We start from the raw sequence: 15,553 nt of genomic DNA, 5'->3' as shown, positions 1-15,553 counted from the left end.
CTCCCCTTTTTTTTGTTCCCAGTGAAGGAATAACAGAAATGAAGACAGCCAGCTACAAATTCCCATTTAGCTATTTTCTTCATCATAAATTCATACAAGCAGATGTAACAGATAGGAGAAAACAGAAACACATACATGTTCTGATGTGAAGGCAACCAGTCTGGGAATAGCTGCCATTCCTTTTTCTTTAACTTCTGGGAACATCTTGAAACGTGCAATCAACATAGCATACATGTTAGATATGGCACCACCTGGAGTCCACAGTAATACACTGTTACTTTTTCTATGCATTGTAATATTATTGCAGAACAAACTACAAGTCTTGCTACAGTTTTTCTAACTGAAATGTTAATGTTTTTGCCTAATGGCAGATTCTTCTTCCTGATGCTCCTCACAGCTGGGTTGTGTAAGAACAGGGTCTACCACACCCAACTAACAATTTATGCAAAAAGTACTGCTGCAAAAAATGATGGGGGTTTCCTTCCATTCCCATTTTTGTTACCATCTCTCCTTTAGTCCCCAATCTTATCTTTCCGCACACAAAGTCCCCACTCTGTTCCACCTCCCAAGCGGACGCCACCACAAGGCAACTTTTCCAAGTGCAAACTCAACTGTGCTCACCCCTCCCAAATTAGGGTGATATTTCATGCCCTGGCTCTGAGGAAACCCACACAGTGAGTCCCAACAGATACCACCTTCTGGATAACTGGAGTGTGAGGAGGGAAGAGAAAGGAAAAAGAATAATTCTAACAAGTATTTTTCTCTTTATTTGTCCTCTGATGGGAGCAAGGGGAAAAGGTTTCATGTCCCTAACACTAGCCTTAAAATCACTGGCATTCGCTGACTTAAAATTCCCACTTAAAGATGGGCATTTTACCCACTTCAACATGGGTATCAGATGACAGCTCTACAGTATTCTGTTCACATATGTCAACTATCAATGCATAAATTGAGCACTTCATTTTTCGTTTTCGAGATTTTTACAAACTGAGCCTCTGTGTCTACAGCGGAACAATGTTTGGTTATACATTAATGCTGCATGAGCACTATGGGAATATAATACAGAACCTGAGGCAGAGTCCAAGTACTTTTACGTATGTACACACGTAAACGCACACACAGAGACATGTATACATAAAATCCATCAATTTTATCCTGTATATATACTCTCTCTATATATACAGATTGACTACATATTGATGTTTATGCACATATATTTATACAAAGTGAAGGTGTATACTGATCGCAGTTTTAGGCTCTTAAATGCACAGGTCAGAGTGCAGCTGAGGTTGAGTTCAACTAACCCAACCTTCATCCACCTAAGAATGGAATGAAGAGCACAAGACAGGCACTTCCAGAAAATGGTTCAGTTTATGCTTGTGGTGGCTGGGATGACTTGCCCTGCAAATGCATCCACCATGATTATATGGGAGCTGTGGTAACTAGCCCAGGGCAGACACGCAACGCTTGGACAGCCAAGGTGAGATAAGACAAAATCCACTCTTGAAGCAGATCAAGGTAGGTCTGCTGAAAGCAGTGACGTTACACCAGCAGGGTGTACGTGCTGGCAAATTTAACATTGTTTTGACTTTTCTAAGATTTGTAGTTATCCCACTAGATATATATATATTGTTCCATAGCCCACAGAAATTATGCCTGTCATTTCTCATCAATGTCCTGGCTCTGCTCTTGCAGTGAGGCTGCCCCTGCTCTGGGCTCTCCCTGACCCCAGTGGTCCTCCTGTAAATCCAAGGAGAAATGCCACAGAGGGATGGCATCACTGGCATGGGGGTCAGTTCAGATCACGCTTTTTCTTGTCCTTTCAACTATCTTGAGAGATATGAACATATTTCTACACCTCTTCTACAAATGACAAAACAAGAAATGGAGAGATTAAGAGGAAATGCTTGGGTACCTGTCCCTAAAAAATGCAGCTGTCATGTAACAGCTGCTGCTGCTGATTTAAGTGATTGAAATAAGGTGCCCAAGTTGAATAAATTTGGCCTAAAATGGCTTTGTCCAAAGCCATTTGCTCAGTGTCAAAAGAATCAAGACTGAAACATTAAGTTTCTTCAATATCATACTTTCCTATTAGTATTTATTACCTAGCCATTTAATAAGCCCACATTCTGCCTTTAATTTTGCAGCTGTGTTTATACCCACAGCTAATTGCAGGCAACAAAACAAGCCTACAGAATTTGGAGAATCTAATCAGGCCTTTATGCTTTGCATGTATTGATATGGCATATTTCATTCCAGAGAATGCAGAGCATGAGAACCTTTTCTTTGCAACAGTAAGGCCTTCAGCTGAATCTGTGACAGTTTGAAATGAGAAGATAGCATAGAGATTATTTTAATTATTGCCTTAAAAAGCAGAACCTGCACACTGGATATTGTTGGTTTAAGAGAGTGAATTAGAGAGATGCACTTTGCACAAACCAGGGAAAGAAAGGATGAGGGGAGTAGCAGTGCCAACAGGCAGCACAGGTCCACATCTGACAGAGAGCCCGTCCCCACGCAGCTCCACGAAGTGGGCTCCAGCATCCTGACGCACTAGCAACCTCCTGGCCCCCAGCTCAGGCAGGGACCTCTCACTGACATGGGAGGGACGGTGGTTCCCCCTGAGACATCCATCTTTCCTGACTCACATCACCTCAAGCACAGTTTGCCAGACTTGGGCAGATTTGGCACTTGCACTGAGCCTTTCACCCCCTCCTGCCGCCCAGGCCCAGCCTCTGCCCAGCAGGTCTGGCTCAGCAGCATTGCTATTGCTCTTCTCTCCCCTCTTAATGTCCCTGACCAGCCCAGTGAGGCTATTGTGGGTCAAGCCTTCAAGGTGAGGAAGACCAGCTGTACTGAGTCAGGCCAGGGATTGGACAGTAACCAAGCACTGTCCAGTTCCCAAGAACTTTTTCATAGGTTCTGGGCTTGTGATACATATTTAGATACTGCTCTGTGTGATGGAGGCCATGGTTTTGGTCAGGACCTCTAAGCACTACAGTGAAAGCTATCAGAGCTTTTGCTCTCAGTGCTTTTTAAATAAGGATTCAACAAGAAATAATGTAAATTCTTCTCATCTTTTTCTCCACCTCTGTGGAAATGCTCAGGACAAAACTCCTGCATCACTTCCCACATGTGCATTCAGACATGAGAAGATGAAGATAAGCCTTGCCTGATCTTCTGCACAGCATGAACTTTACTATTCAAGCCCTCAGCTGAGCATCCTAGACTGTTATCGCTGAGGCCCTTCCTTTGCTTGATAGTCCAAATACTCTTTCTCTCTCTATTAGGTCAATGAACTTTCTTTCCAGAAGGGCTCCCTCCCCGTCAGTTATCAGTCTGTTCTTTTTTGACAAGCCAAGATGTTATGCCCCATGTAAATTCTCCCATTTTTTTTCAATTCAGTGAGATAGGCCAACATTTTTAGCAATGAAGTTCCAGAATAAGATAGGCAGTGACAGAGTATAAATCAAAAGACTAAGTGGAATGATTTTAAAAAGTCTTAACAATGTCGGGTTTGTCAGAGTCCATGATTTCTCTACAGTTAATCATACTCATTTTTTGCTTTATTGACTTGCCCTGAAGGAACCAGGCTTCTGAGTCTTTAAGCACTGAGATTAACTCCCCACCCAAGTACCCCTTGAGCCCAACAAGCCAGCTCACACATGGAAAGCCAACTGCAGACCCCACTAAAATGACTTAAAGTTATGCTATGTCTTTCCCTCTTTGCTCCAATTTCCCCTGCAGTGATGGACAGCATTGTTGTGTTTCTTCCCTTCATTATAAATACAATACTCTTCCTATCTCATGTAATCCATAAAAAGCAGGGGCAAAGCAAACTGCAAGGCAAATGTCTCTTCTGATTATGTTTCCCATGTGCCATAACAGCTGCTCATAATGCAGTGCAATTTGCTCAAATAGACCCTCAGAATCACATCCCTAAAATTCATAAACATGCAATACTTTATCTCAAAGAGGCCACTGGTGGTTATAGGCAAGTGTCCTCTCAAACATGCATATTTAATTATGTTTAGTCTTTAACCACAGGGGATGTCATACAGCATAGTCTGAAAAATAAAGAAAGCTTGAAATATCATGTACCAGGTGAAAATATCCCATCGCCACAGCCCCCTGGCCAGCCAATCATCTCTCTCATTTTCCTTAGTGTGACATATTCCAAAAGTACAAACACTGGAGCAATTTCATAGGTGAACCTGAAATGTAGTAATGTCCATATTTAATGCTTTCATCTACAATACTAACACATCTTTTTCCAATATTACATTACATTATAGCCACAATATACTCTATCTTGCACTGGGTAGAGTTCTGTTTTACAGTATTTTTGATAATCTTCCTTCCGATTTGATGTCAATTATCTAGAAAGAGAAATGCTGAGAGTGCTTGAGACTCCATTTCCAGCCATTTCAGTGAAACAAACCTTGCCCACCTTTTCCAGGCTCAAGAGCTGCTGGGTAGCTAGACCCTCTCCTTGCAAAGACCTGCATGCACATCTAGGAGCACACACATCAGCAGCCCTATTCACGATGACGAGACAGTGCATGAAGCTAAGCAAGTGCACAAAAATGCTTCCTAGTCCCAAAGTTAAAAAAAACCCCACAGTTCAAATTCTGCACCTCTTTCTTACAGAAAGCAATGGCTCTAACTGCTCTGAGTATGGATTGTACATAACCCCTCTACATGAATGCAAGTGCTCACTTAGCACACCTTTTGTTTTACACATTTTGCATGCAAATTGTTAAAATATTTTTTCTGGGTGTTTTTTTGGGGGGAGGGTCGCAGAACTGACATCATATTAATATGATGAAATTTTACAGAGGACAGCCTATAGGACAATATTGAAAGTCTTCATGTAAATAGCTGTAGCAAACATTTAAAAAGCAGATAACCGTTTTTCCAGAAACCTTAACATGAAAGTATTCTTTCTTTCATTCAGCTACAGCAGCTAATATTTTAGACTATAACTGTAAAATTACAGTAAATATTATTACGGAAAAAAGTCTGCTACTTACATATTAGTATTTGCTGCTGATGTCAGCCAGTCTGCTGCCAATCCAACCATGTCCAATCCAGTTGAAAGTTGATTAAAATATCTAGGGTGCCCTGTATAAGATGGAAAATGTTATCAAAAGACTGATGACTCTGAATGAAACTATTCAGTGCTGAACGGTATATTTACCTCTGGATTTCTACAGAGAAGGAAGTGCTTTCAAGGTACAAAACAAAGCAAACAGCAATAAATACATTTCTTGGAAAAGAAAGGATTTCTCTCCTTTCTCATTGCAAACTCGGTAAAATCAGAGTAATTACACTGAACGCAAAATAATGAATTCCAACATTCTCTATTATCCTCTCAATATGCCTTGAAAATTAGCACATCGCTGCCTCACAAAAATAGCTGTTTGCTCCCGTTAGTGTGTCACATGTTGTCACTGGATGTGTTTTTGCCTGGCTAGGTTTGAAAGGCACGCACGAGACACCATCTGAAGAGCTTGCCAGTACATATAACATCAGTGATGAATGGCTAATGATTATAATAGACAGGGCGAAATGAGAAAATGGAACATTTTGGTGACTGCTTTGCACATGACTCAAAGGCTGATGATTGTACGAAGATGGCAGGAAAGGTGGCGGTCCTTGTCATTTCTTCCCTGTCAGAGTGTAATTACAAATAATCTCACTGCTCACAATTGTGATTTTAAACAAACCCCGTGAAAACCAGCATTGCTGCCCCAGCAGAATGATGCACAAGAAAATACTCATTGAGCTGATAGTCCATTTACCTGGTTAATCTATTTGGCTCCTCATTTTCTTCTAAAATCCTGTTAGAGATTTTTCTTAAAAACGTGCCTACAGCCATTAATTGCAGGAACCATTAAAACTCAGTTTTTACTAGCTGCTCCCCGCAAGCTGCTGTTCAGTGGTATAATTACCTGTACCAATTATGGATGGTTCACAACTACTTAAACACCCTCTGACTCAAAAGGACAGCAGACTCTGCTTGGAAAACCTCTGTCCTGACCCACAGACGACATACTGTTATTGCCATCACAGAAAACAAAAGACAGAGGAACATGATTGAGGAAATGCAGACCCAGCACCAAGAGAAAACTTATCTTCGGTCTCCAGTGGCCTCTTATCAGGCACAGACACATGGCTGGCAGAACAGCGTGGGGAAATTGCTCCCAGCTCCCACCTTGCAGCACACAAAGGCAGAGTATTTGGGCTATGCAGACGGACTAGAGCAGGGGATAAGCGGCGGAGAGGGTGCACACGCAAAATCCAGCTCCCTGCACCCTTAACCTGAGATGAGCCCCATGCCGCTGCCATCCGGCCTGACTTCTGCCACCTTCCCCTAGTTCACACTACCCAGGACATGCAGCCAGACCCTCTCAGGCAGTGACGGATTCTGCCAAGACCCAGCAGGATTAACAGAGTCTGGCCCCCAACGCAACTCTCTAGAATGGGGTAGGTGGGCCTGGGGCATGTGTGTGCCCTGACACCACTGCCAAAGCCACAGCAATCCCACGGCAGCGGCTCTGTCTGCACAGGACTGCATCTCCCTGATGATGGGATTTTATTTTTCAGAGAGTTTTGATATTTATAGCTTGGGTTCAATTTCATAGCCAGGGTTCAAGCAGGGTCCCAAATTCCACCAGAAAACAACATAAAATTAGGAGCTGAAAGCCTTTGGTGAATCTGGACCACAGGAAGGCTCAAAGATGCCAGAAAACCTCCTGCTTAGGAAATAAATCTGCACTGAAAAGCTGGAGAATAGCAGAATTTCTATTTGCAGCTGCAGTGTCTCGGCAGCTCTCTGTCAGCTCCATGCCCAGCCCCAGGCAACAGCCCTGTTGTCACTGCTGGTTTCTTCAAGGAAATCCCACAGCACACCTCCTGCTTTGGGAACCACCACAGGAATGGGGCCAACAGCACACAGGGGTTGGGGCAGCCATGCCCTGGAGTAAGCGAGGTCGGTGTATCAGTGTTGTGCCCCTACAGAGATGTCATTACAGGGATAACAAGAGGTGCTGCTGCTGGGGCAGCTGCTGGCAGAGCCCCCAGCACCTACACCTGTAACATGGCCCCCTCCGCTCAGTGGCCATCCCTTCTGCAATGTGACTTTAACATGTGACAGCAGAAAACGTAAGCCCCAATCTGCCCCCAACCTCAGCCGCAAGAGTTTGTCTGTCCATTTGACACCTGAGCTCTCTTTCCTGAGCTAGATGGCCACAGAAAATTGTGGGTTAGCTTAAAAGACAGACGCCACCGGCCAGGTAAGAAGAGTTTGGGCGAGGTGCTCAAAAATCACTGCCTGGGTTCCATCTGCCTGAAACACACATTCTTTGTCGTGCTTGTCATCCAACAGAGAGGTGACTGGAAGAGATTGACAAGGTGTGGGGAGAGGGGAGATGTGAAAATAGGAGATTACTGCTTACTGGTTGGTTTAGCAATATACAACATATTTATGTATATCCCAGTGTAAATCGAGAGATGATGGGGAAGAGCCAGGGCTGAGGCACAGGGACGGGCTTTCCCTGCCGAGGATGTGCCTTTGCCCCATACACCCTCCTCTCAAACATGCTTCGCTTGCACTTGGTTTCAGGCACAGACATCTCCTATCATTAACATGCAATGTCTGACCTCAACGGGGAAGCAATGACAATGGCTGGGCAAAGCCGGACAGCACGAAGAAAGGCATGGCTGGCGGCATGGGTTTGGCTTTGCTCGCAGCCCCACAGTACGCATGGCCTGCTACCGGCACCAGGGCCTGCCAGGGGCAAGGCTGGACCAGCACCAGCTCCTCACACCCTTCCCAGGCTTTCCAAGCCATTTTTAAACACTCACATTTCAATTTCCTCTGTGAGCATTGCACAGAACCGAATTTCACATCTCTTTCCCTGCATTTGCAGATGCTGCCTTCTGTAATATACACTCTCAGCTGAAATTCTCACCAGTGGTGGATGCTGGTAGCCGGTAAGGGGGCAGAGAGCCATGTGTGGCTCCCCCAGATACCCCACAAGCCATGGCACACAGGCAACACCTGGGAGCATCCCACACCTGCCCCTCAGCCAAAAAATCAGCCATCCGGCTCTTCGAATCCCAACTGGGGATCAGTGCTGGGACTTGGGGATCCAGCTGTGAGGCTAATCTAAGCAATACAATTTATTTTCCAATCTGCCTTCTGGTCACACAGCCAAACGCTGCCCAGTCCCCCCCAGCCCAGGAGGGGCCATGTCCAAAGGGCTCCTGCAGTGGGAACGGATGCAGACCCCTGCCGCCAGAAACCTCACTGCATTGTCCTTCCTCTGAGGCTAATTCAAGCCTTTTACCTTGAAGCATATGCCAAAGGGCCCCGGGTGTAAATCCCACACGTTTCGCGCCCCCCCTGGCTGGGGCAGCAGCCCCAGACAGCAGCTCCGCGCCCCCGGCCCCGCGGGTGAACCCGGCTGCGCCGCCGCATCTCACACAACCCCCGCGCACCCATCCTCAGACCTTGAAAACATTATTTTCATTAAAACGAATTAAAAAAATACTAAGAAAGTAAAGCTTCACATATTTCCAGGAGGAAGAGAAACGGTAACATTATTTTAAAGAGTCTTTTTTGGATGCTCAAAATTAAATAGGTCCATTACGTCAAACAGGCTATGACAAAAAAAAGATTAACGAAAATCGCTTCAGAAACCCTATTCTTTGATTTCCCAGACTCACAGATTCTGTGTTTTACAGCATTCTGTGAAAATATGTTTCCTGTGCCCTATGCAGACACATCACATGGATCACTGGACCGATCGAGTGGGTTCCTGCGGACACCATTTATCTAACTATTTATTCCAATATTTTACAGACATTTTGACAGTACCCGACCCACACATCAAAAACATTCAGTTGAACACTTCCAGCTCTAAACAAGGATTACACAGATCACGCACAATCTTTACTGGGATCAGTCCGTCCTGTTCCCAAAAGATGAAAAAACCTGTTTTTTGTTTTCCCCTCAACCTCTATTCACAAATCAGTCTCTTTCAGTAATTGCTACACATTTATTTATAAGCAATTTCTCCGTAATTCAAGTTCCCACTAAGAGCTCCCTGCACTCCACATTATTTCTCAATCACAGCCGTAATTGTAGCTCCGCTTTTTGTCCGCTCCGCCGCAGTTAATTTAAGGTGGCCTCGGGAGCGGCGCCGGGGGCTTCCCCACGCCTGGGGCCAGGCTGGGGCTCCCAGATTGGCAGGAGTCAACACAGCCCTGCTCTCTCCAGTGAAAAACAACAACGACAAAGGTTACTAAAACAATTCGGGCTTTGTTTTTATTGCTTCAGCCTAAAGTTGTGGGGGAAAAAAAAGAAAAAAAGACAGACAACAAAAAAAAAAAAACCAAACCAAAAAACCCGAAACAACAAAACCAAAACACCATTATCCTCCCGTGGGCAGTTCCACTAAATTTTCCTATTTTCATGTCCTGCAGGTAAGGGGAAAGACACGGCAAATGGCCGCTCAGAGCTCCCATTTACAGGACGCTTATTGCGATTTTGGCTGCTAGACGGGCTGGTCCCCGCTGCCCCCCTTCAGGGACCTCCCCGCTCCCCCCGCCCCGGCTGCTTCCCAGCTCCGCGCCCCCCGCCCTGCAGTGAGCGAGGGGCCACCCCCGGCCCGTCACACGAACATGGATGAAAAGGAAACGAGCAAAGTCGCAAAGGTGCTGAAAAGGCTGCTCAGTGGCACACGGTAACTCCGACGCACAGAGGCATTAATTTTAAATGGAAAAGGGCGTGCGACGCTGCAGTGACAGCTACAGAGACAGGGCTGCTGGAGTATTTTATCATTAAGGAAAACGATTTCTGTCTCTGCTAGAAATTGCACGGAACTGACCAAATACAATTGCTGCTTCAATCTTTAACGTTTCAAGATAAAACTAAATGACACCTTTAATCAATGGATGAGACCATACAGGGTAGAAAATGAGCATGGCTATTACCTGTTTTAATTGCATACTTCAGAGTTGTTCTGCAGTTCAATAAAATTTCTTCCAAGGTCTGTGGCTGGTCTGCCAGTTCCCAGTTATATTCCTGGAGCAACTCATTTGGGTAATGGAAATCAATGACTTTTGTTGATCTATCAAAACTTTTCACCACATACTGAAGTAAAATGTCCACAACGTCTTGTAGGAAAGACATCGTTGTTATTTCTCCATTGCATGCTGGCAGAAGATCTGGGAAAGGAGAAATGAAAAGTTAACTTCGTTTTACGAACATATACACAGATTTTGGACAAAAGATTCCCCCATTTATGTTTAGGAAATCTTTTTCACTGTGCTCAGTACAAACAGACTATGTTTTCACTTAATAAGTAAATTGGTAAGACTGTATTTTAAGGATTGTTTGGAAAGATGATAGTTAGGTTTTAATTTCCTATCTAAAATAGCGAATTTTGCCCACAGTATATTTCAGACTAGTTTTTAAGACTGTGTGAGAGAGCAGGGAAACAAGAAAAAAGGAAAAATTAATCTCAAGAAAAGATTGGGAAATAAATGCTACAAGAAGCACCATAAAAACTGGCATTTTCCTTGCAATAAAATACCTTCCCTGTTACTCTCCAGTGCAGGTAACTTGTTGATAATTTAATGCTTTTTTTCCGAGGCAATGCTGCACCATCTCTCAGTGTGCACACCGACATCTTTTCTTTAGGTGTGATGGCTATGGCAGAGCTGAGCTGTAGTGGAACCCCTTAATTTGGGGTAACCCGGGAACGGTCGGCCAGGCAGCGGCACCAGCGCAGGGCGGCTGCAGCAGCTCTGCACGGCAGAGCCGGGGACATTTCTGCGGGGAGCTGGGACCTATTGAACAGTGGAGACTCTACCTCCAAGGTCAGAAAAGATGAAGTGCAAAACCACCTCGAATTAAAAAAAATCAGGAAGAGAGTGCTCCTTCTCCCTCCTTCCCACAAACCTTAATTACATCGCAGGGACTTCAACGAGAAGGTCGCTGCTGTCACAGTTCCTTAGAAAGAGCAACCTGCAGGCAATAGCATGCTGGGATTTTATTGCTTTTGTTTTCAGGATCTTTTATTTGTTTAGGGGTTGGATTTTTCTGTTTGTTTTGGGTTTTTTTGGCGGGTTTGATAAATGCCCAGTGCCCGCCCGGGTGCAGGAGTGGGCCGGGGCTGGGGGCGCAGAGATCCGTGGGGCCGCTGCACACTTCGGGCTCCACTGGCCTCCGTGCATCGCGGGCGGAGGCAATTTCCCGACCGAACCGCTGTTTTTTGTTAGTTGGAGAGACGTGTCGTGGCCCGGGAGCGCCGTTACCTGTTGAGTGCAGAAAGGCGTAATTCACCTCCGCTTTTTGGCAGCCGCAGGGCTTTTTGTCGCAGGTACATGCCGGCCGCGGCTCCGCTGCCCCCGGGGCTGCCCTGGCGCCGGTTTCCACGGGCTTCTCGGTATCTCCGTAGAGCAGGGCTTGACAGCGACACGGACACAGGGCCTCAGCACCGCGACACCAGACCCCGTCCCCCCGCCCCCCTCCCCTGGGGCAGGGCCCGCGGCCGCCCGCCAGCCCTCCGCGGGCGCGCAGCTCTGCCTCCGCCGCCAGCTGCCGGGGCCTCCCTGCCCTTACCGCAGAGTTTGTTTCCGATCCCTCCCGTGAACTTCTGGGCAACCTGACACCAGGCTCTGGCTGCAAGACAAAACGAAGCGAAGGGTCCGTGGGGATGGGCGCGGGCCGTGGGCACCTCGTCCGACACCGGCACTGCTCCCCAAGACCCCCCCGACCAGCCGAGCCGAGCCGCGCCGGGCCGGGCTAGAGCCGCCGTCTGTCCCCGCCGCTCCGTCCCGCCGGCCGAGCAGGTCTCCGGCGAGTGAGCAGCGCTGCCGCGGAGGCTCCGCGGCTCCGTCGGGCCGGTCCCGCCCGGCTACTCGGCGCTCCCCTACCTGTGCCGGGGCTCTCGGCGGCCGCGGAACCCTCCTCGGCCCCGAAGGACCAGAAGCCGGAGCCGGGGCTTGCCATGGCGGAGGCGAACCGGCGGGGTGGGCGAGGAGAGGCAAACTGCAACCCAGGCGGCCTGAGCGAGTGTGCGTGAGTGTGAGTGTGCGGGTGTGTAAGTGCATGCGTCTGCGCCAGGCGGCGGCAGGCAAAGGGGCGGGGGCGCCCCGGGCACGCGTGGGCGGGAGCGTCTCCCGTGGGCGCCCCCGGGGCGCGCTCCGCCGGGCTGCCGCGATCGGTCCCTGCGGGCGCCGCTGGCCGCTGTCCTTCGCCTGGGACGGGACGGGCGGGGGCCGGGGGAGGTGGTCCACGAGGTGCGCAGCGGCGCCGGCGGCTGCTGTGAAGGGTCCCCCGCCCTCTGCACCGAGGGGGCGGTGAGGAGGCGCTCGGGGCAGACCCGAGCCCTGGGGGCAGCCTGGGCTGGAGCTGCAGCTGCCTTTGAGGAGAAGGCGAGCGACGTGCCTTGTGCCGTTTCCACCCCGCCGGCGGCCCCGCCGCACATGCAGCCGCGGCGGCCCGAGAGCGAGGGGACGAGCCGTCTGGCGCCGCCGAGCGCTGCGCGCAGGGGAAGGATGATTTTCCGAGCCTTGGTGCGGGCGGCCGTGGCGGTACAACCCGGTGCCCCGAGGAGTGGGCTGGGACACCGGTCTGGGGTGCTAAGGGGAAGCGTCCCCGATCCCGGGAGCCGCAAAGCGCCGAGAAAACTACCCGCCCCTCACCCACTGCACCGGAGCACCCCGGTGGCTGCGAGCCGGGGACTCCAGGGCTGAGGCGCCGAGGTCGGGGCAGCCCCTGCTGCAGGCGGCGGAGTAGGGGCCCAGTCCCGGAGCGGGCAAGGAACAGCCCTCCCGAGCACCCGCTGTCCTCCCGGCCCGGCCCTGCCCTGCCCTCAGCGACCGGTGGGGGCGGCTCCCGCTCTCCCCTCCCGGTCCCGGGCTGGGCAAAGGGGTCCCGGCTGCGCGCTCGCGGAGGCGGCGAGAGGAGCCCTGCGCAGCTGCATAGTGGTCCCCGGCTCCGGCACCTGCCTGCCCCGACATCTCTCCGGGCATCCCCAGGGCGCTTCCGGGGTCCCCCCCCCGCACCCCGGGGATGGGGAGCCCGGTGGAGCCGCCTTCCCCTCTCCAGCCCCGTGGGAACAGCAGGTCTTGGAGGCGAGACTGGAGAAGGGGAAAAACAACCGCTCCGCTTCTCTCCCGGACGTCGTTTGTGAAAGGAACCAAACCTGCCCTTTCCACCCGAGCCAGTTCCCCACAGGAGCACGATGCCCTTGCTTGCCGTGGCTCCATCCCCACTCAGCACAGGAAGGATTTCAAACCCTAACCCTAGGAGGGGGGCAGACGAGACCACACCAGTCCAGGGTTCGGTCCTGCCGAGAGCTCTGGTCACCCAGGCTCCGCACTGCTCCCCGCACCCAGGCCCGGGGGGCTCCCAGGCTGTGCTCAGCCGAGGCCATTGCTCTTGGCCGAGGCCATTGCTCTTGGGCGAGGCCATGCACCCACATGGTTACTAGGAAGGTCCCCCTGAAGTCTCACGGCAGTGTCCTGATGTTTTTCAACACTGTCCTGATGGGAAAGTAAAAGAAAACCACTCCAGGCTTCTCTGAAACTAAAGGTCTGTTCCAGTTTCCAGATCACATCGGCTTTAAGGAAATGTAGACGATCACTCAGGCTTTCCGTGGTGAGAGGCTGCTGTGAGCTCTTCCCCGCCTTGCTCACTCACGCCTCAGTCCGGTGTTCTGTCAGTTCTGGGTGTTAATTCAGATACAGCCAACCATATAACTGCTTTGTGCATTTTTATTTAGCTTTTAATGATACATGAGAAAGCAACTTTAAAACTGATTTCAAAATTTAAACAATTTATCACAAATTTTACACTGCAGCAAATTTTAATCTGATGCACATCCTTCTAAGTAGTTAAAGATCAGGAAGCAATGGTTACCTGTCTCTGGGGAAAGGGGCAAGTGTGTGGTAGGAATGGACACAAACCCAGCCCCTGTGGCTTGTTGCTGCTGCCAATTGTAGTATTTAGGAGAGCTAAGCAACGGAGCAGGATCAGGGCCCTATACAGCATCATGAAATTTGCTTTCTCTTGCTTTGCAGCTGGGAACATGCAATTATGATTCCTGAAAGGAAGTGCAGCAATTCTTAATATCTGTGTGGTTTCTGTGGAATAAAGTATTTTGAATAAGGAATGGGGGAAAATTTGAACACGGTGGCTATTGCTTTTATTTCCACTTAATTTCTAGTGGAACTGATTAAGAATGATGATTACATTTAGGCAGCAATCAACCAGAGAGCATATTTCTATTCCTTTCTTGGCACCCCAGAGATTAAGATTCCTAAAAATCTAAAGCAAAGGAAAACAAAGCAAACACAATTTAAAAGTTTATCATTAGTCACAAAGCCCAGAGGCAGAGGAGAAGGCTGGATACACTTCCCATAAATGGACATCTCCAGCATAAGGATTATACACACAATATTGACCTTTAAAACCGCTACTCGCTTTACAATAAAGTCAATAATGAAATAAACTGCCACAGTATGCTATCCAACTAATCATTTATGTTTGTTTTCATTAGAGGGACACTTGCCACACAGTTCATCCCAAAATTTAGGCATTGTAAACCTAAATGAGCAGAAATTCCCCTATGGCATTCTTGTAATTCTTCTTTCCCATAAAACAATTAATTAAGAACAATAACTAAGGTTTTTTGAAGGTGCATATGGGAATTTGAAAGCTTGACTAGGGAACTATAAACTAAATGATCTATTTTAATTGGATGAGGCTGATGAAATGCTAAAAAAGTAAGAAATATGCATTGAAGAAAGTAAACTAGATTTAAGGTGCTTAATGTCTAATAATTTTAAGATGTAGCACTGGCATCCGAAGGAAATCTGATTTTTACACTACATTTTCTTAAAGGATATGAAATGTGACTGACAATGTCCCTTTGCAACGGTGTTGGGCTGTAAACCACAGTATATTCACACGAACACACACGTTGTAAACTTGAAACATTGGAGATTAAAAAAAAAAAAAAGGAAGCACATGGTATAAAATGATAAAAAAGATTATGCTAATAAAAGCCGAACAGCAGCAGCAGCTAGAACTGCTGGATAAGGCGCCGGCGCTGTGAGGTCTTGCGCAGCAGCCGTCTGTAGTCATAGGGATTATCTTCGGTTTTACTCTCTTCCAGGGGGCTTTCTGCAACCCTCGACCTAGGGATTAAGCACAGAAGTGTTTCAGAAATTAAAGTAAGAATATTTACCTTGGCAAACACGCTTAATCAACTGCTTAACTTCCTCCCTTGGGTGGGGGTAGGGGGGGAAATAAAAGGAGACAGAAAAAAAATTAACTGACTTTGCTAGGCCTCTTCCCCGGCTGCATAAAGCAGGCACCTCGGAACAAACACATTATACACTAAGAGTGGATGAACACAGAAGAACAACATGTTCTTCTACAAAGGAGACATAATAGAAGGACATTAAAATGTTGAGAACATGGGGGTGCTGTGCAGTAGTGTTTTCCTCAGGGTTACTGAACCAGATTTTC

At 48.1% G+C, this 15,553-nt stretch overlaps 2 protein-coding genes across 2 annotated transcripts in view; both read right to left on the bottom strand.

Moving 5' to 3' along the window:
* The window catches only part of GAD2 (glutamate decarboxylase 2), a gene marked incomplete at both ends in the record, with an annotated part of 38,894 nt that extends 26,869 nt beyond the window's left edge, over positions 1 to 12,025 (bottom strand). Inside the window, 7 exons of the mRNA XM_082045579.1 lie at positions 136 to 251; positions 4,102 to 4,214; positions 5,034 to 5,124; positions 10,003 to 10,236; positions 11,329 to 11,478; positions 11,636 to 11,695; positions 11,950 to 12,025. Of these exons, the coding sequence (XP_081901705.1) occupies positions 136 to 251; positions 4,102 to 4,214; positions 5,034 to 5,124; positions 10,003 to 10,236; positions 11,329 to 11,478; positions 11,636 to 11,695; positions 11,950 to 12,025 (840 nt within the window). The remainder of the gene's footprint in view (positions 1 to 135; positions 252 to 4,101; positions 4,215 to 5,033; positions 5,125 to 10,002; positions 10,237 to 11,328; positions 11,479 to 11,635; positions 11,696 to 11,949) is intronic.
* Positions 12,026 to 15,104: 3,079 nt separating this feature from the next.
* Positions 15,105 to 15,553, bottom strand: part of LOC309435877 (myosin-IIIa-like) — a gene marked incomplete at both ends in the record, with an annotated part of 56,925 nt that continues 56,476 nt past the window's right edge. Inside the window, one exon of the mRNA XM_082044619.1 lies at positions 15,105 to 15,219. Within this exon, the coding sequence (XP_081900745.1) occupies positions 15,105 to 15,219 (115 nt within the window). The remainder of the gene's footprint in view (positions 15,220 to 15,553) is intronic.

Source organism: Streptopelia decaocto (genome assembly GCF_964273445.1).
Source record: "Streptopelia decaocto genome assembly, chromosome: 2".
In the NCBI taxonomy this organism is placed as follows: domain Eukaryota; kingdom Metazoa; phylum Chordata; class Aves; order Columbiformes; family Columbidae; genus Streptopelia; species Streptopelia decaocto.
This window is presented reverse-complemented; position numbering and strand designations above follow the sequence as displayed.